At 40.7% G+C, this 19,093-nt stretch overlaps 1 protein-coding gene across 1 annotated transcript in view; it reads left to right on the forward strand.

Moving 5' to 3' along the window:
• LOC120500349 (cytosolic phospholipase A2 epsilon-like) overlaps positions 1–16,739 on the forward strand; it is a 31,753-nt gene extending 15,014 nt beyond the window's left edge. The window contains exons 7-22 of the mRNA XM_039705114.1: positions 602–642; positions 2,040–2,082; positions 2,849–2,906; positions 3,304–3,470; positions 3,587–3,673; positions 4,644–4,681; positions 6,520–6,667; positions 7,505–7,641; positions 8,584–8,806; positions 9,216–9,330; positions 10,374–10,511; positions 11,464–11,571; positions 12,761–12,952; positions 13,731–13,897; positions 15,205–15,391; positions 16,531–16,739. Coding sequence (XP_039561048.1) covers positions 602–642; positions 2,040–2,082; positions 2,849–2,906; positions 3,304–3,470; positions 3,587–3,673; positions 4,644–4,681; positions 6,520–6,667; positions 7,505–7,641; positions 8,584–8,806; positions 9,216–9,330; positions 10,374–10,511; positions 11,464–11,571; positions 12,761–12,952; positions 13,731–13,897; positions 15,205–15,391; positions 16,531–16,739 — 2,058 coding nt within the window. The remainder of the gene's footprint in view (positions 1–601; positions 643–2,039; positions 2,083–2,848; positions 2,907–3,303; positions 3,471–3,586; positions 3,674–4,643; positions 4,682–6,519; positions 6,668–7,504; positions 7,642–8,583; positions 8,807–9,215; positions 9,331–10,373; positions 10,512–11,463; positions 11,572–12,760; positions 12,953–13,730; positions 13,898–15,204; positions 15,392–16,530) is intronic.
• Positions 16,740–19,093: the final 2,354 nt, after the last annotated feature.

Here is a 19,093-nt window from a genome sequence, read left to right on the forward strand (position 1 = left end):
TTTCTCAGTTTCCCATCTGTAAAATGGGAAAAATAATCTTGATTCCCTTTGAGATCTAAGGATGAGATCAGCAAAATATCTCACATACAACTTCTTGCTACCAGGGACAGGTTCTGGTATCCAAACTAGGTCATTCACAATCAGCTTGTACACATCAACACTGCCTTACTCGGCGTTGCATAACACTAATTCTGAATCACTCACTGTTCTTGTCTATTATGGTAAAGTAATGGGTGTAAAGTATGTTTCATTTCCAAGATAATAGCCAGTACAGTAAGTCATGGCAGGACAGTGACAGGAATAGTTGGAAGAAAAGGGTGGAAGTCAGGAAATATAGGAAGACGGAAACTGGGTTTTTTTGCAGCAGCTTCACACTAAGAAATAGAGATTGTTTTGATGATATTGTGAAGTCAGAAGGAGATGAGGAAGGAATCATTTAATCATCTGACTGAATTGTTGATTCAGACCACCCAGTCTGAAGTATTTATCACAGGCTACTCATTACAACCAATAACTTCATTATTGCCTGTCAGGGACTTGGGTTTAGACTAAGGGACAAAGCATTATGTAGCTACTTCATTTAATATCTTCTTGCTTTCAGGCCAAGGAGGAACTAGAGGTTGAATTCAAATTGGAGGTCGCGTAAGTAATACAGAAATTATTTAAAAATGCAAAAATCATTAATGATAAAACAAAAAAACAATATTAGATGTCATGCTTTGAGTATTTCTGTAAAAAGGCCCAGCCTTTTCCTATATTATTGCTGCAGTCCCCAACAGCTGACGGATTAGCTTGTTCTGTAGTTTGGCTGCTCTCGATGATGCACCTACCAGTTACCCAGAGAACTGTGTGGATGCCCCATCCCTGGAACTGTTCAAGGTCATGCTGGATGGAGCTTTGAGCAACCTGGTCTAGCGGAAGGTGTCCCTGCCCATGGCAGGGGATTAGAACTAGATGACCTTTAAGATCCCTTCCTACCCAAACTATTCTATAATTATATGATTTATCTATCTGGGGACATTTCAGAAGGCTTTCTGAGTGTGCGAGCATTCCTGCCTATCTATTTTTCCTTGCTTGTTTCAGGTTATGTATTTGACACCGTTTTAGTGTTGAAACATCCTAGTTAGGTTTTGTTAGGTTTTCAGAGTATCTCCTATTCCTTCTGTTTTCCCTTGCAGTACTCTTTGACTGCTAGCATTTGTGTTTTCCTTCTGCTTAATACAATCACTGTGGGATGGGAGCTCTTGTAAGGATGCAAGGCTCCCTCTCCAGCATGGTCAGCCTGCCACCCATGAATCACTATTGTTGTTTCTGTGTTGCCACAAGGTAGCTAAATCATGGCAGAAATAAAGTGACTGGCTAAGGCCAGCTCTTATACTATTGGAGAGCCAAGGCCAGAAGTCAAGTTGCTCCACACCATCTCCTGACTTCACTGGAATGATCTGGAAAGCTTTTGGGTTTTTTTCCCATGTAATTGGTACTGGCTGCTCTGTGCCGCTTTGAAACAGGCTCCCCAGGGAAGTGGTCACAGCACCAGCCTGCTAGAGTTCAGGAAGCGTTTGGACAATGCTCTCGGGCATGTGGTGTGATTCTTGGGGTTCTCCTGTGCAGGGCCAGGAGTTGGACTTGGTGTGGATCCTCATGGGTCCCCTGCAACTCAGAATATTTGGATGCCAGCAAATATGTATAACTGTCTTCCCAACAAGGACATACTGGTGTATCAGCTGAAATACATTTATTTCACACATTACTGTGAGAATAATTTGACTGCCTAACAGGAGATTCCATTTTAGATGATCATGAGATTGCACTGTATAAAAATAACCGTGTTACGCATTGCTCAGCTTTGGTACAGTGATGAGTCTCCTCAGAGAAATGCTCAGTCCATGCAGGCAAGGAAAGGAGCTTGTTACATGCTTGCTGGGGTCCCATCAGACTGTTGGGTTTTTTTAAGAGGGAAGAAAGGGCAACATCCTGGGTAAAGATGAGTGGGATTTGCTTAACTTTAAAAAATCCATGTTTTTAATTTTGTTTTCCAGACCTGGTCCTCATGAAATGATTGCTACCAATGGAGTGCTGGTGGTATGTGTCTTTCCCAAGATATTTTCTATAAATGATTCCTTAATGTAGAGGAAAAGGGAGGGTGGGGGTTAAAAAAGCCAGTCGGCCAGTTCTTTCTCTTTCTTTCCTATTTAGATACATTCAGAATGGGACATTTTATTTACTTTTCATTGGAGATATCCCATTTGTCCTATACTTCCCTATTTCTGATTTTTCCTATACTTTACCACACCACACACACACACACACAGAATTTTTCTCTGGTACTAGTACAAAAACACATTATGTTGAAGAAGAGTGAGCACCATAAAAAAAGAAATCAACCCTCAAAATGCTAAAAGAAATGCTTCTTCAGAAAACCCTTCCTACTGCTAACTCTTGATCTCTCAGGACACATCTTTATTTATTTCCTGGTTTAACCCTTTGTATTCATGCTACTATCACGAAAATGGTCCTGATTTTTTTCCTTTGTATATTCCTCTCACTGTGCTCAAAGGGTTACATCAATACAGAACAATACAAACCCATGCTACTATCATGAAAATGGTCCTGATTTTTTTCCTTTGTATAGTCCTCTCACTGTGCTCAATCTTAAGTCATTGTCACACATGCAATTCCTACAACTCCCTCCAAAGCTTTTCCTTAGTCAGCAGCTAACGGGAAAAACCCCAGAGACACCAGGGAATTCAGAACTCCAAGTTACTCTAAGCTGAGGGTTTCACAGCTCACTATAATGAGGATGAGATGTGATGATCTTTCTCACAAAATTCTGCAATCTGTCTTTCAGTGTCGTGAACTTTGCTGCTTGGAAGTTGAAGTGGCAGAGAAGACGAAGCAAAAATCAAGTAAGATTATTTCTTTGTCATCTACTTACCAGTAGTTGCATGCTTACTTATGAGAAGATGCCCCTTCCATATAATGTGTTAGTGAAATACACAGTGCTTACAGTATTCAGTGAAGTTAATGTCAGGTAAATACATTAGGTTGTTACAGACTCCAATGACCTCATCTAGATATATGTTAACAAGGCCTATTAAACACACAATGAAGTTGAAATCCCAGTTTTATATCACAGCAGGAATATTCAGAGTCCCCTTTCTATCAGAAGAGCATCTACTTGGCTCTTTTCCCTGTAGTGCCAGTGCTTTTCCCTGGGCAAAGCCATGCCACCTGCACCCGACTTTTAATCAAGCTAGCATATATTTCTGGTTAATCATATTAATCTTTGTTGTGCTGCTTTAGAGAAAGAACTTTCCCTGACTGTGAAGGGCTCTTTTGAGGGGACACAGGATATCGTGCTGGGCCCCAATGGAGTCGTCAGCCCAGCGTGTCCCACCGAGTTCCACTACATCAAGTACACGGAGCCAACGCTGGATGTCATGCTGCCAAAGAAGAGGCGCTACCACCCTGTATGTTGGAGTGGCCTCAGTGATGGAGGGATTTTGAGTGGCTCTCAAGAAAGTGGGAGGAAGGAGAGTGGGTAAACCCGTTCCTGGTTGTGTCCTAAAGCATGTTGTTTTCCCAGTGGTCCTGTAGGTACAGTACAGAGACGGGCTCCCCAGTCGTGATGCTGAACTCGCTGCCCATGGGAAGGAAAACAACCATTGCAGAGGTGAGCATCCATTCCAGCTGTTGGTAATAAAGGGTCACTCAAATAGAAACTATTCCTCATAAAGTTGTCCGATATGGCCACTAAGATTGTCAGAAATGTTCTGATTTTCTATTAGACTTTGAGAAAACAGGAGCTTTGTTTCTCCAGATGTTTTCTCCACAGAGGCAAGTTGTCTCCCCTGTATTAATCTCCATTATGTGCCAGTAGTGGAGACAGAGAAGTACAAGGATGTAAGAAAGTATCATACTTCCTTCAGAACACCTCCCCCTGTTTACCTAAAGACTCACTGACTCCTCTTTTGCTTAGGGTCCAAACTGAAAGCTTCTCCTCGGGCACTAAATAGAAAAACATCAATAAACCTTTCCTTAGTCAACCATATATTTAAGAGGACAATATATTGAAATATGCTGAAGATATTAGTCATAGGGTATATATTTTAAATAATATAATGAGACTATTGATTTAAAAGAGCCATTAAGATATCCTCTCAGAACAAAGCACATTTTGTAACTTAATATGAAGATTGAAATAATGATTTTTAAGAGAGTATAAAGTGTGTGCAGAAGCAAATGCAGACTTTGCAGTCTCTTTGCTGTGAAACTATGGCCAGGATGTCAAAGATGTGCTGTGTACTAGAGCATGAAGAATGGAAAGCACACAAAAACTGGTAATTCAGGATGCTGCAGAAAGCTTATGAGTCGTACAGGAAATGGGACCTACTGTGTGAGTCTCAGAAACCTCTTATACCAGGATGCTTAATGGTTTCTGCAGCCTGGGAGGATTTAGGATCCGTAGGGAGGGATGTTCCACTAATGATAAGTGAATGCTTTTGGAAATATATGCCAAGATCTCAGACATTTAAGTTTGTGACTGCCAAACGTTGCTGGGTTATAAATCAAGCTCTGACCCCAAGACAGAGAGGGAAAATAGAAAATTCAAAATTAAAAAATTACACATTCTTGTTTTCCAGGAGAAAAGATTTGACTTGAATGTGACAGCAAAAGCTTGGTAAGAGATTTTCTTCTATTCCTTAAGACTTGGATAATTGATATTGTTTTAGCCAAATGGAAATGATACAAACAAGCATTCTCAGTCTGAAAACTAGAATGTGCTTATAATAAAACATAAAATACATGCACAATATATAATACATAATTAACCTTAGGAAGATTTTACTTTAATCAGTTGATAAAACATTAAAATAAACATATGTTTATTTAAGTTTTATTCCTTTCTTTCTGAGCACAGAATATTTTCTTTGGTCAGTGTCAGTCTCTGAAATTAACAAAAAGAACAAAGCTAGCTCACAATGACAGAAGAAGAATAGTCAGATGTAAACATTAAGTTTAATCAGGGATTAAGAATTATTTTTTGCTTTATTGTCAATATTCAATGGTGATGAACCTTGTATTCTGTTAAGTCTAGTTATACTACATGTTGAGTAGAAACTAAGGTAAACAAGTTAACTTGTGGTTTGACATCTGTAGACATGCTTGCTAATACTCATCAGTATACATGGAGATACTTCAGGTTATCCATAGTTGTATGGAACACACAGAACTGGGCAAACTGGCATTTTTGTGTGTGTGTCTGACTAAGAAATAAAAGGAAAATAATTTTTAATTCAAAAAGAGTTTTCTGCCATTCATTTCAAAACAGCAAGTGGTCAGTGATAACAGGAAAATCAGCATTATACCGCAACAGGAAAAACACTTCCTGCTTATTTATTTTACTTTCAGAGAACTTTAGAAACTGTTTGTTTAGATCTTGATTTATAATAGAAACTGGCTTTTGCAGCTCCACCTAACTCAATTCCCATTGTGTGTCTTCATTTACAAATAAAGTTATGATAATTAGTGTGATTTTATCCAAATCTGGTGATGGAAAAAGCTGATAATTAAATTTCTTTACTAGTTTCATCGACATTATGGACCCAGTAGAAGAGAGAGGTTCCGTCATTGGAAGAAAAAGCAAACCTCTGGCATTTGGCAATGTAGCTCTGACCTGACCATGACCATCTCTTGCCTATTGATGTCTTGTAGGAGCAGGGCAGGAAGAGCTAGAAGGGAGATTAGTGAGCAGAAAAGCCAAAATGCCCAGGGAAATAAACTGCAATTGTGGGGCGTTAAGCAATGACTTGCTCAAATTTAAAATAGACTCCAGTGAAATCTTCCTCTGGGAGAAGACGTGCTTTACAATTTTTTAGTCAGGGTTGATGTGGCATAGAACTTGCAGCCCTGATCCCTGAGGCAGCCTGTGCACGAGTAGGCACACAGGGCAGCAGGGGTGAGTCCTGCCCAGTGACCCTTCCCTGCCCGTCCAGGGGCTGATGGCACCGAGGTCTCTCCGCCAAGCTGGGCTCCGCTGCCACCCTCCCCAGAGGTGCTCACCGCTAGAGGGGGGTGCGTTCCCATGCCAGTTGCTCAAAAGGAGAATTTTCATTCACATTGAATATGCCAGCCTTTGAAAATTAGGTGTTATTTCAGATTTTGAATGAGAAAATAACCTGTGAAATGGGAATCGATACTTTCACTTCTGACCATTTCCATGGATTTTCTAAGCTTGTCAATCTTCTAATTGTAGAATATTTATTTAAATATTTTTTATTTGTAAATACTGTACATAGTTTCTTCCAATTAGCAATAATTAGGAATAATGACACTAGTTAGTCTTACTAATTGACATGAGTTTCATACTTTTAAAAATAATAAAATTATTCTCTCTTGCTGCTGTCATGTTGCATCATCCTGTTTGAAGGGAAGGGTGCTGTAGATTATCTTTGATCAACGTCCTAAGATTGAGATGGGTGTGTTAATATTTAATATATGTGTTTGTTTTTATCTTAGCAATTGTTTGTGCCATCAAGACCTGGACATGCGCTTTGGGTTTAACTTATGTTCTGAAGAGATGGCTTTCCTGGGGAAAAGAAAGAGATATGTAGCAAGTGCTCTCAAAAATGTTTTTCACCTACCACATGATCTGCAGGATCAAGAAGTACGTGCTGAGGGGACAGAACTTGAATCTCTAGTGCTTTCATGTACTCCTGTAAATGAGTGGTCAGCAAAACAGGCCACACCTATCTGTTGTGCAGGTACCAGCTGGTCCATGTGCCTTAAGTACATTTGCTTCTGCTGCCAAGGTTTGTTATTGAAAACATTAGTTGCAGTCACCATCCTTCATTATTGTCAATTTGGAATTTTTCATGGTTGAGGTGTGTTCATTCCTGCCAGGCTAAGCTGTCACTGCCTTGGTTCAGAAATACTGAATACATTCCACAGCAAAGATTTTTTTCCCTTATTCCAGTTTCACTACTTTGTGAGAGTTTAGGACAAACATCTTTGAGTGCTTCTTATATCTTCTGTTTATTGCGGTTTTGAAATTCCTTAAAATAAATGCAATTTATTTTAAAATAACCTCAAGATGCTGAAGAATAGCAGCATTGCTGAGGGTAGCTTAACAGTAGCTGTGAACTGAGTGTACTTCTTCATGGGATTGGCATGCAAATTTTCATACAGAAGTTATCAATATGTGAAATAAGAGTGGTGCATTGCTGTTTCCACAGAAGGTTTCTTCTTGTTCATCTGTGCCTGTATTTGCCTTGGAGATGGGCAAGAATCCAAGTTTGGGTTAATCTCTGAACCAATATTTATCCAAAAGGAAATAAGTGGCAGTAGCAGTTGTTGCTGGGTTTTGGAATCTTTCCTTCCAAAAAGAGACCTGGGCTCTGAGATCAGGACCTGGGCTGGCTGTGGTGACCAGACCCCATTGCAGTGTGGGCTGCAGTGTTGAATGCTGTCAGTGTGAATGTCCCATCCTCCCTCTGCCCAACAGGTTCCTGTCGTGGCTATCATCACGACAGGCGGAGGTCTGAAGTCAATGACAGGGTTGTATGGCAGCCTCATGGGACTGAAGAAGTTAAATCTCCTGGACTGTATAACATACATCAGCGGGCTGTCCGGCACCACGTGGTAAGCCAGCTCGAGCAGGAGGCTTGACCAGGCCTTCTGAGGGTCACACTGCTGCAGAGAGTAGCTTCTAAAAGCAGACAAGATCAGGAGATTTTCTTCAAACATCATATAATCAAGTTTCTCAGTAACAGGCCATTAAACACTAGCTTGATTTAGTGCATGCTTTTTCTATAAGCAGTTCTTTACTGTGCTTATCAACTCCACATGTGCAGCAGTTAAACGTGCATATGACAATTACACTCACCAAGATGCTTTCTAGGTAAAGAGTTACTGTGGATGCCCATAGCATCATGCCTCTTCCTTTCTCCACTGAATCCCAGCTATTGTGGTCCTATTAGCTTCTGATACTGGCTCTGATTTCTAGCTGGAAAAAACTGCTGGACAGTGCACACTGACCCGTGCAACCTGCCAGTTTTGTGTTTCCCTGAACAGTGTTATTCCCTGCTCACAGGACCTACAGCTGCCTGTTGTCTGATTGTCCCATGCAGAGGGGTTTGGTAAAATAGAGGTTGATGCTTAAAAAAAGCATAGTGATACATAAGATTAACACTAAGTGAATCAAGGCAAGAGACAGCAGCTAATATGAATGAATTTAAGGTTCTGAAAAACAAGCAAAGAAAATTTATTATAATTTTCTGCCTAATTTATGCTTCACAGACATATCTATGTTCACACCTGGCAGTTTTATCCCTTAAGCTTCTGCCAGTTCTACTTAAAAGAAATAGAAGGTTAAGAACATAAAAACCCCACCTCATTCTTCAGGGCCATTTTTAAAAACAATCATAGAAACTGAAGTGTTCATTCTGCTGGATGGAGTAGCTAAACCAGAGTATGTGTGAGCAGAAGGGAATCCCTAAATGTAAACCTCTGCTCTGAAAGCACAAAATTTCCAATCTTTTTATGCTCCTTTTGACTTTTGCTATCTGTATTGTCATTCTCCAGGACCATGGCCAACTTATACAGAGATGCCTACTGGTCACAGAAGGACCTGGACTCACATATTGGTGAAGCCCAAAAACAAGCAACAAAATGCAAGATGGGCTGTTTCTCTATGGATCGCATGAAGTACTACAACAAGCAGCTTTGCCAGAGGAAAGAGGAGGGATACAGGACATCATTTATAGATCTTTGGGGTCTCATGATTGAGTACTTACTAAATGATGGGGTATGATGTGTATTCCATTTCTTAAAGAACCATGTGTTTTTCCCTCAGTGGATGGAGAGAAAACTAGTCCATCATTTCAGAGAAAGTACCTCAAAGCATAGGGGAAATCTCTGTGTTAACAATATAGCATATTATAGTGTTTTTGGTTCACCCAATCATAGACGTGTGCAGAAATAGTTGTCTCCCTCCTTGTCTTTTTGTGAATCCATGCACAAAGCCAGGCTGGAGCCCGGGAGCCTGGTCTGTGGTGGTTGGTGGGGGTACCTGCAGTGCTCCATGTGGTGGAGCTGCTGGGGCACGTCCTGCGTGCTGGGGCTGGAGCTGCCCGGCTCCTCCCACACCAGGGTCAGTGAATTCACCATGTATCCTTTCCACCTCCTCTCACCTAACACTTTTTCTTCAAAACCAGAAAGACCCCCACAAGCTTTCAGATCAGCAAGAAGCACTGTGTGATGGCCAGAACCCACTGCCCATCTATGTGTCAGTCTGCGTCCGGGACAGTTACAGCACCAATGATTTCAAAGGTAAGGATGTTGGTTTGGGTCCTCTGAGGCTAAAATTGGCAGCTGAATTCCTGTCATCACTCTTCTCGGTAGCACTTGGAGAAAACGATCCTGATGTGTTAGTTGCTCTTTGGAGAAATAACCATACCTTACAATTTTAATACAAGGGTTTTGGGGAGCAGCATTTTCCTGTCTCAGCATACACAGTAGAAATTCTGCCAGAAAGGCCATTTTGAGAAATATTGGAATTATCCAATAATTGCTTTTTCTCAATGGTCAGTTATTGTTTCAGTATGAAGAATGACCACATAGTTGTGGTAGAGTTTGGGAACGCTCCCAACTGAATCTGTTGCTTTTCTCATTGTTTTGTTTGGTAGTGTTTCTTTCCTGTGGAGGGTCAGAAGGAGGAGAAGGGTAAGAGAAAAATTCAGATCAAATTTGTTGAGGCAAGAAAATGAACCATTTCTGAAATGAAAATGAAATTACAGTCCATGACATTTCTGTCCCAGTTTTCACTCACACTGCAGTTAAATCAGACAACTGCACTTCACTTGAGAGGATGTCCAAGAGAGTCAAGAACTAGTTCTGTTTCCATTAGTACCACACAGAGAGAGTATAATTGATCTCTTACAGAAAAAATAATTTCTGAGGAACTGAGTACCCATCTTTGTACATAAACAATTATTTAGTGAAGATAAATTAACTGTATTGGTAAAGTACTGGTCACCTGGACATGGCGTGCGGAAGGGCAGAGCAAAACTACCTAAGTGCTGGAGAACCCGGGCAGGTGTGTGCACACAGGGTGTGCAAGGCCTAGAGCCTTGCCATGCCCCCAGCGTGCCACTTGTGCCACCAGCAGCATCACCATGACCAGCACAACTGCTCCTGCCTCCGCATCGCCACCATGCCCAAGCTCAGACACCTCCCTGGAGATCTGCATTTAAGAGTGAGGCTTTACAAAGGCAACATATTAGACATAACTCACAGCAATGTATGCCCAAGCTTCCCCTCTCCCCACACCTGTCTGGGAGCCCTCTGAGTGTCCTGCTGTGGCTGTATTGCAGAGTGGGTGGAGTTCACTCCCTACGAGGTGGGACTGCTGAAGTACGGCGCGTTTGTTCGCACGGAGCATTTCGGAAGCGAGTTCTTCATGGGCCGCATGTTAAAAAAGCTCCCCGAATCCCGCATCTGCTACCTTCAAGGTGATGTATAGTGTTGTCCTGGCACAGAGGCACTCTGGAGGGGTGCAACGCTGTTAACCAGTGGGCAGATAGTTCTGTCCTAACATACCGAATGCTGCCTGCTGGGAAATGGGAGTAGTAGTTTATCCAAAAGAATACAGTAAAAAAACATGCATATTTTTTCAGTTTCTTGTCACTGTCTTGGTAGATGAGTTGTCTGTGTCTTAGAGATGGAATAGATGAAAATCCTTAATTCTTTCATTGTAAGTAATTGTAGCTCTCACTTCTTTGGTTATTCTTCTGATTCCTCTCTGAATGCACTCCAACCTGAGTCTAATTGTGATAGTCAGATTCAAATTTACAGTGACTGGTGATATAGTGACACTGTTTTGTCAACAAGGCCACCAGTGCCCCTGTGGTGAGACAGAGAGGGGTAATCCTGGATGGAGAAAAGAGTGCACAGTGGAGCTGGAGGCCATTGCATGTGTGAGCCTTTTCAAGCTGTAATGTGAGATCTTGTCTTACAAACAAACATCTGAAAAGCCAGTTCATCCCTTTGTGAAACAGTTTAGGGTGTTTGAAAGAGTTACTGGTCAGAGTATGTGCAGAAAAAGTCAAGCTGGAGAAAGGAAGATGGGGATGGAAATTATGTGTTTGTGCTGTATGTGTTGTCTGAATTCTTTATTTTGCCTCTTGAGCAAATGTGTCTCTTTTCTCCTTTACTTGCCTCACTTTCTTTCCTCTCTTTGCCATGTGGCAGAGCCATGTAGTAGGTTAGGCACAAAGTTGGTGGTAGCATGACCTGAGTCAATGACATAGACCGTTAAGAGGAATTTAACAGCATGGAAGTTTAGAAATATTTGTATTAAGCCCATTAAAAAAAAAAAGCCAGGAGGTCAAAATAGAAGGAAAAGAAGGAAAAGGGAATTTTCTTGTTAAGATGTGTCCTTCTGTTCACTGTTTACTTTTACAGGTATGTGGAGCAGTATATTTTCTGTAAACCTTTTACAAATATGGGGCCTGTCCCACAGTTCAGAGGACTTCTGGAAGAGATGGACGCAAGACAGAATAGATGAAGTTGGTGAGAAATTTCATAAATTTCATTTATGGTCATTTATTTTCATGTGTGGCTTTTGGCATCATCTTGTCAACTTTGCTGAAGCTGGTGTCATAGGGTCTTACTCAGAGATAGTGACTTCTCACACTGAACAGAGTAAGAGGAAGAGAGTAATCAGGGAAAAGCTGCTGTAATTACAACAATTACTAAAGCTCTACTGGTTCCTTCAAAGAAAGTTTTAGAGGGGTCACACATTCCTCAGGAAGTGTTCTGGCGTTACAGCTCTCACTTAGCCATACAGAACCAAGAACCAACAGCAGAGAATTTGGTACTTTTTACTGCCTATGAGGAGAATAAACCTTAATATCAACTGGTTAATCAAGGTTTCCTGGGTTTTTATTTTATTACTCAGTACAGTAATTACTGCATTGTATTCATACTGACACAAAGATAAATGAGGCCCTGAGGGTATTTTCTGAAGCAATACAGAAACTGTGATTTTGTTGCTAAATCACTTGAGATGATAGTAAATATAATTACAGACATCCTGAAAAATACAGAAATACAATGTGCAATCGTGGAAACCACCATGTCTCTCCTGCTCCACTGTCAGCCTCTCAGGCTGGCAAAGCACATTGTCATTTCTGGAAACCACACCTTGTGCCATATTTCAGCTTTTCACCCATGTGCCATCTACCCACCCCCTAAACTACCCATAGTTTCTGAATATGAATGTATGCCACAGGTTTTCCTGGGGTGCTCTCACTCTGCTGATTAAGCATATGCTCATGTAGCCATGAGTGATTATTGGGTTGCAGCTGTCACTGTTGCAATGGCCCCCGTGGTTGCTGTTGTTGCCCATCTGACTGAGCAGTAGCCTATTCATCAGCCCCATTTTCTCCATGCTTGTGTCTGTTTCATGTTATCTTCCTGTGAGGATATTTAAGTTTTGACAGAACATTTTCTGAATTGCTTTATTTCCTTAAGGTGTCCTTTTTCCATGACTAAAGATTGCTTCTGATGAACTGTCTTCAGCCCAAAGCTTAAGACCATCAGCAGAGTTTTGTCCAGCATCCATTCCTTTCCCTCAGAAGAGTTTGTGTGTGCTTAGGGAATCATCCCAGAAGAGCCTCTGAGAACTCCTTTGCACCAGGGCAGCCAGAAAGGAACATTATTTACCACACAGTTCACCAGTTTTTCTCCCCTGCTGTAGATGAGGACCCGGTGCTGCCCACAAGACCCCACGAGCTGAGGACTCGCATGTACACCCCGCCTGGCCCCCTGTCCAGCGCCCTTCGGGGAGCGCTGACCGACCGCTTCTCCGTGGCCCAGCACCACAATTTCCTGAAGGGCTACCAGCTGCACAACAGCTACATGGAGAACCAGCACTTCTGTCGCTGGAAAGGTGGTGGCGACTGATATTTAACTGGCATCCTTTTCAGGGAGTTTTGGGGTGGGGAATTTAGGAAAAGCCTGTCAGACTTGGCAGGGGATAAAAATCCTCCCAAGACAACATTTATTTTCTGAATAGAGAGAAGAAACTAAGAGTTCACTGTTGTCAGGTGCTGAAGACTTTATTTGTATTGTAATTGTTTGCTTCAGCTGAGACCTCTGCAGTCCAGATGAGAAGGTAGACTTGAAGGTGACAGCACCAAATTTAAAGTGGCAGAGAGCAGAGTGAACATAGGAGAAAGCTTAATTTGGCAAGATTATGCTTCTAACTTCAGGTGCAACTGAAATATCCAGGAAAATACTGGCTATAAAAGAAAACTGGAAATGAATGGGGCTCTCTAATCCAAAGAAGAGGTGACTGAGTGGGAAGCATAAGTTCAAATGTATAAAGGATTGAAAATACTTTGTTCCCCAAAACAATGACAGATAGAAGATTAAACAGTGACTGAAATGAAGCAAGGCAGATGTAGATTATTATTATTATTAGACATAGCTTATTGGCACTGATAGGTGTGCCATGTTAATGCAGTATATTGCCTGGAAACTCAACACAGATTTTTCAGAACAGGAACCTAGGTGTTTTGCAGTGCTTCTCATGCCTATTTGATGATCTAGTAGTATGGCAATTAAATTAAACCAGGCCTCTGGAATGGTCAGTTGCACTTTGCACTTCTTTTTCCAGTCAAAATACCCACAGATCTATTTTTACTCAAAAAATATTTTCCTTTTAGACACTGTGTTAGACACACGTCCCAACCAGCTGATGCAAAATCCTGATCAGCTGGGCATGATAGATGCTGGATTTTTCATCAATACCAGCAGTGCACCACTTTTAAGGCCCCAGAGGGAAGTGGATGTCATCATCTACCTAAGTTATACTACTGGATCACATACATCGGTGAGGATGTTCTTGTTACCATGTGTTGTATCTCCTTTTACTTGTAAATGCCCAGCCTGTAGCATCCAGAACAGCTGGTTTTATCAGCTGTTTGGTTTATAATACCTGCATTCCCCTGTATTTTTCACTGTAGTGATTAATACTGTTCCTAATTCTTCCTGCCATTCCTGGACTCTTTTTTTGCTGGTTTATGAACGTGTTGAATTATTCAAGGGGATGTCAGCATGGTCTTTTCTAGAATAATGGGAGGAGCCTCTTCTGCTTTATACTGAATCAAGCAGGCTTCCAGACCATGCACAGGAATATTCATAAAGATGAGGAAGTTATTTCTTCTGACTTAAGTTAGAATATAAAAAGGGTTAGTTGAATATTAGCAGCAGATCCTTTCTGGTCTGACAAATAAGACACTACAAGTAAAATTCAGTGATTAACATCTTCCTGCAGAAAACCCATTTTGTGGAGATAAAGCTAATTAACTGTCTATAAGAGCTGGCATAAAAAAAAGTTTGGATCTTTTTATGTCAGAAACTCAGGTTATTTGATAACTCACTGTTAAGCACTTTGGCCTTCATAAGTAAGATTACATTTTGAGAATGAGAACAGCTGTGCTACTGCTAGCCATCTGTATGTTGGATGAGACAGATATAATGAAGTTTTATTTCAGCCTTATTCATTGTCTAGATAAAACTTACAAAAAAAGGCTGCTACAATTTTAAGTATTTTAGTAGAAACCTTCTTCTGCTTCAAAGTGTTTGCTATTAGATGGTGCAGAGTAAATAATACTGTGCATATTAGTACATGATATTTTATTAAATATTTCAGGGAAAAGATATAGCATAGCCTATATAGTTCAGATTTTCTCAATAGCATATTAATCTCAATTAACACTGTGCCATAATGACTGCACAGGCAGAGATAAAGTTGCACATTCAAACTTAACTTTCTTGTCTCCTGGCTTCCAAGCACATAAGACACCTTAAACATTTTCTTGCTTGGATTTCCTTCTCTAGTTAATTCTATACAATGCATGAACACAGGCTCTTTCATTTGCTAAAAGTAATGCTTTATCCTAAACTTCTGCTAATTGCTTCCATTTTTTTTTTTAAAGCAGTGCCCTGGGTGAATTCTTTAATTCTGAAATTGTGTTTACAGCTTGTGATTAGCAATGTGGTCACTATGTGTGGTAATTGATAAGACAGAACTTGCCTTTTGGATCTGACTCACTAAACCTTAATAGCAGGTAACAATCTGGGGCCTTTGGACAATGAAGTTGATTTCCAGTGCTGACCATTTTTGTGATCCTCCAGTCTCTAGATAAGGCGTGTAAATACTACTCAGAGCAGAAAATCCCATTCCCAACAATTTCTTTGACTGATGAAGATAAGAAAAATCTGAAGGAGTGCTATGTCTTCCAAGATTCAGATTTGCCAGGATGTCCGATTGTGATTTTTCTTCCCCTTGTGAATGATACCTTCAAAGAGTACAAAGCACCTGGTAAGTTACAAGTAGTGGCAAATCATTGAACAAAAGACACCACTGCTTCCCTGACTCAGACAGAGACTTCTTTGCTGCTGGCTGTCTTTGCTCACTGGGTTCATGGGGGAGCACTTTAGCTAATGCAACTTGTTTTCCCCATCCCTGCCAAAGCTATAATGTTCACTCATGTCTTCATTGTGGCCTTAAGAGAACAAGCACAGCCTGTGTTTTCTGGATGGTGTCTGCCTTCACCTCTCTCCCATTTGTTACTTGAAGTGGTCCTACACAATTACCTACCCACAAGTTTTTTTCCTGTAAAAGGCACAGCTCTCTCAGATTATTTCCCACTGCATATATTGTCTATTCAAGTTTTAATTCTACACTTGAGCACCTGTAGTGTCACATATGAGAGGTGGGGGAGAAAGAACCTGGTTTTCAGGCTGAACTCTAGTAACATTAAATCAGTGTGTCTCATTTTGATACAGCATCAGCCCCGGGATCATTTTACTGACTGTGCTGTGTTCAGGGCCTGTCACTCTTTTTCTACCAGGTCATCTGCTTTGTACTCCCTTTCTTTACTACAGGTTACTAGGATGCATTTGCTCTGCTCCTTGGTAGCAGGGAGGTTAAGCCCAAAATACTGCTGTTGTGGAATTTTTGTGACACAAAAATCAGAAAGGCAGAGCTGGATCCTGGTGGCAGGTGCCCTGGACATTATTCAGCATTGCAGGAACTTTTGGTTTCCACTCGGTTTCTATTGCTCCTTTCTCACTTAAATTCTATTATCTTACTAGCAATTAATCTTCTTCATTTGAGGTTCGTAGAAATCCCAGCTGCAGTGCATGGACAGTGGCTTTTGGGGTGCCCTTTCAGGCTGACATCCTTGCCTGATCCATGGTTTTAATGACAGATGTTTCTGAGTAAGCTGTAGATGAACATAGTGATGCCATCCCTCACTTCTCTCTTGTGCCCTCCTTACTTCAGACTCACAATGTTCTTTCTCTTGACTAGGGTGGTGATATATGACCTGCATTGTTTGCATTTAAACCCTATGAATTTTCTTCAGGGGAAAAGTCCCGCTCTTTGACGCTTTATGGACAGTTCGACACTGGTTAAGATAAACATCATGTCACAGTAGCAACAACTCTTTCTCTCAGGTGTCAAGCGCTGTTGCTCAGAGATGGAGGAAGGCCAGTTGGATTTGACCAGCTCCTGTTCCCCCTACTGCATGTTCTCGGTCAGATACACAGATGACAACTACCGCAAGCTGCTGAATCTCAGCGAGTACAACATCCTCAACAACTCTCAGATGATTATGCAGGCCTTGCAGACAGCAATGCAAAGGAGAAGGCAGAAGATGTGCTGATTGCCTGTCCAACTGCCCTTTTCTTCTCAGAGGAGTTTTTCATGCTCTAGGACCCAGAAGGGGCACAGCTTTTTCAAACACTGGCCGTTCTGCACTACAGAAACCACCTCAGCTGGTGCAGTGGTTTGCTGGGGTTTTCCCATTCCCAAGAAGTGGTCTCTATAAGCAAAGACATTGTGTGGGAAATTTTTACTTATGTTTTGTTCCATAAATTAAGGTTGTCTGTAAATCACTCTTTGCCTAAACTACTTGTTAGATTTTTTAAATAGCAGGATTTTAAGCCTAACTTATTATAATATATGACATAAAGGAAAATAATTTTTTATCGCCACAGTGCTACAGTTATACAACACAGCCAACACACCTACAGGCCGTTAGAAGGGAGTACAAACTTCTGCTCCCACAAATCTGCTTTCTGGAACACAAGGTGCAACCAACCCTGGAAAACAAAGAGAACCTGAGACACAGCTGGAAGCTGGTACTGGATCCCTGGGTCAACTCTGTTTTGCAAGTGTCCCAAAAAGCAGCCACAGAGGCTGGAAATATAAAGAGGGACAAATGTGTGCACACAACAGACCCATGATTCGTATCCACATCCTGGGCTCTCTTGGGCTGTGAATGAATCATATGTGATGGGAAGGAGCAAATTAGGAGGAAGTGGTGTAACACTTTTCACATTTTTTTTTTTTAAGCAAAGGGTGTAATTTGGGCACATCAAAATTCCCTGTTGATTTTTGTCAGTTTTAATTGGTTTGTACTGAGACAATAATTTTTTTGTTATAAAACCTTAACACTTCAATTTGAAGCTTTCAAAATAAAACACCCTGGATCTTGTTTTCCCTGTTGAGTTACTTCTCAAAATACCATTCTTAAATTAAAAAGAGAAAGCACTTGAAAATATTTTACTTCCAACAGACAATAAAAACTTTGCTATGTTACTCAGTGTAACAGTTTAGGTCATATGCCTATTAAAAAAACCCTCTTATTTGTTTTTATTTAGCTTTGCCTGTACAAACTAAATAGAAGTGAGTCAGAAGTCTGAAACAACTAAGACCATCTTAAAACAATCTGAAGACCTTGCATGGGATCTAGCACAAAAACACCAATTACATTTGTTGTGGGCTTGCATTTTTAAACTTCCTTCCTTTTCCCTTCTATTGAAAGTGCTTTTTTTAAAAACTGTTCTAAACTGTCCTGAGGGTGAGCTGTAAAAATTATAAATGCATAACAACTTTTGCATTCCAGGAGCAAGTCAAATTGAAAACACACTTTATTAATAAGTTTTGTGTCCTAAAGACAACTGGGAAAATTTTGAACAAAGAGTCTATTCAGTCAGAAAAAAAGTCCATCAACTACAGATTATAATGTGGGACTAAAATAAACCAGGGAAAATGCTTGGGTAAGTTGAAACATTTCATGTTAATATTTTACAAAACATCTTTGTTTTGAAACATAACTTCTTTTTAATAGACTGCCTACCTCGTCAGCCTAGGGAACCCAACCTGAAAATAACAGGGTTCATTCACAGCCAGATAACATGTTTGGCTCGTTACAAAATGGCACCCTGAGGATTTTCATTTTAGCAAGTAGTGATGACAAATTATCTTTACAAATTGGTTCACAATGACTTTTCCAACATTTTAGTAATTTATTATGCCAAAACAAAACTTACATTTTTGTGCAACTGTAGCCTAATATTGCCAGCCTAAAGATCACGGTGCAAATGTTAACATTTGAAACTTTTCAGGTTTTGAACTATGCAAGTCTCTTTTTTTCCTTTTTTTTATTAGTCATAGTCAGAAATATAATACTATGTGCTCAGCATATAATCCTGGGAATTGCCTCCATTTTTACCAGAAAATCCTGTTGTGAAAAAACAAACACAGGTTTTAGCCATAAACTCTTGCCGCCTCCAGTTCTGAAGAAATGTTATTTCCATGCAAAAATTTTGTGTATACAGTACAAGACAATAAAGGCTTGTTTGCAAAATGAAAATTCTGCCTTGCTCCACATATTCAGGCATTTCAGTAATATACTTCAGGTTCACAGTGTGAACATTCCTTGTTCCTGGAACACAAAACTGTTTTTATCTCTGCAAAGAGCATGCCAAATACTTTCTGTGAGCATCATGGATAAAGGAATGTCTCAGAGACAGATTGCAGGAGTATGGAGTGAACCATGGTCCCTCCCTCATGCAAGGGCTGTCTCTAATGTGGATTGTAAATGCTGTCCATGAAAATGAGAGTTTTTTGGCCACTGGCACTGTAGGAGTGAAAGCCTCAGAGGTCCAGTCCTGGTAAACAGTCTGGTTAAAAGTTTTGCCCTCCAAGGAGACACTATAGTAAAGCACTGTC

This window comes from Passer montanus, unplaced genomic scaffold, assembly GCF_014805655.1.
Source record: "Passer montanus isolate IOZ18808 unplaced genomic scaffold, ASM1480565v1 scaffold18, whole genome shotgun sequence".
Taxonomy (NCBI): Eukaryota; Metazoa; Chordata; class Aves; order Passeriformes; family Passeridae; genus Passer; species Passer montanus.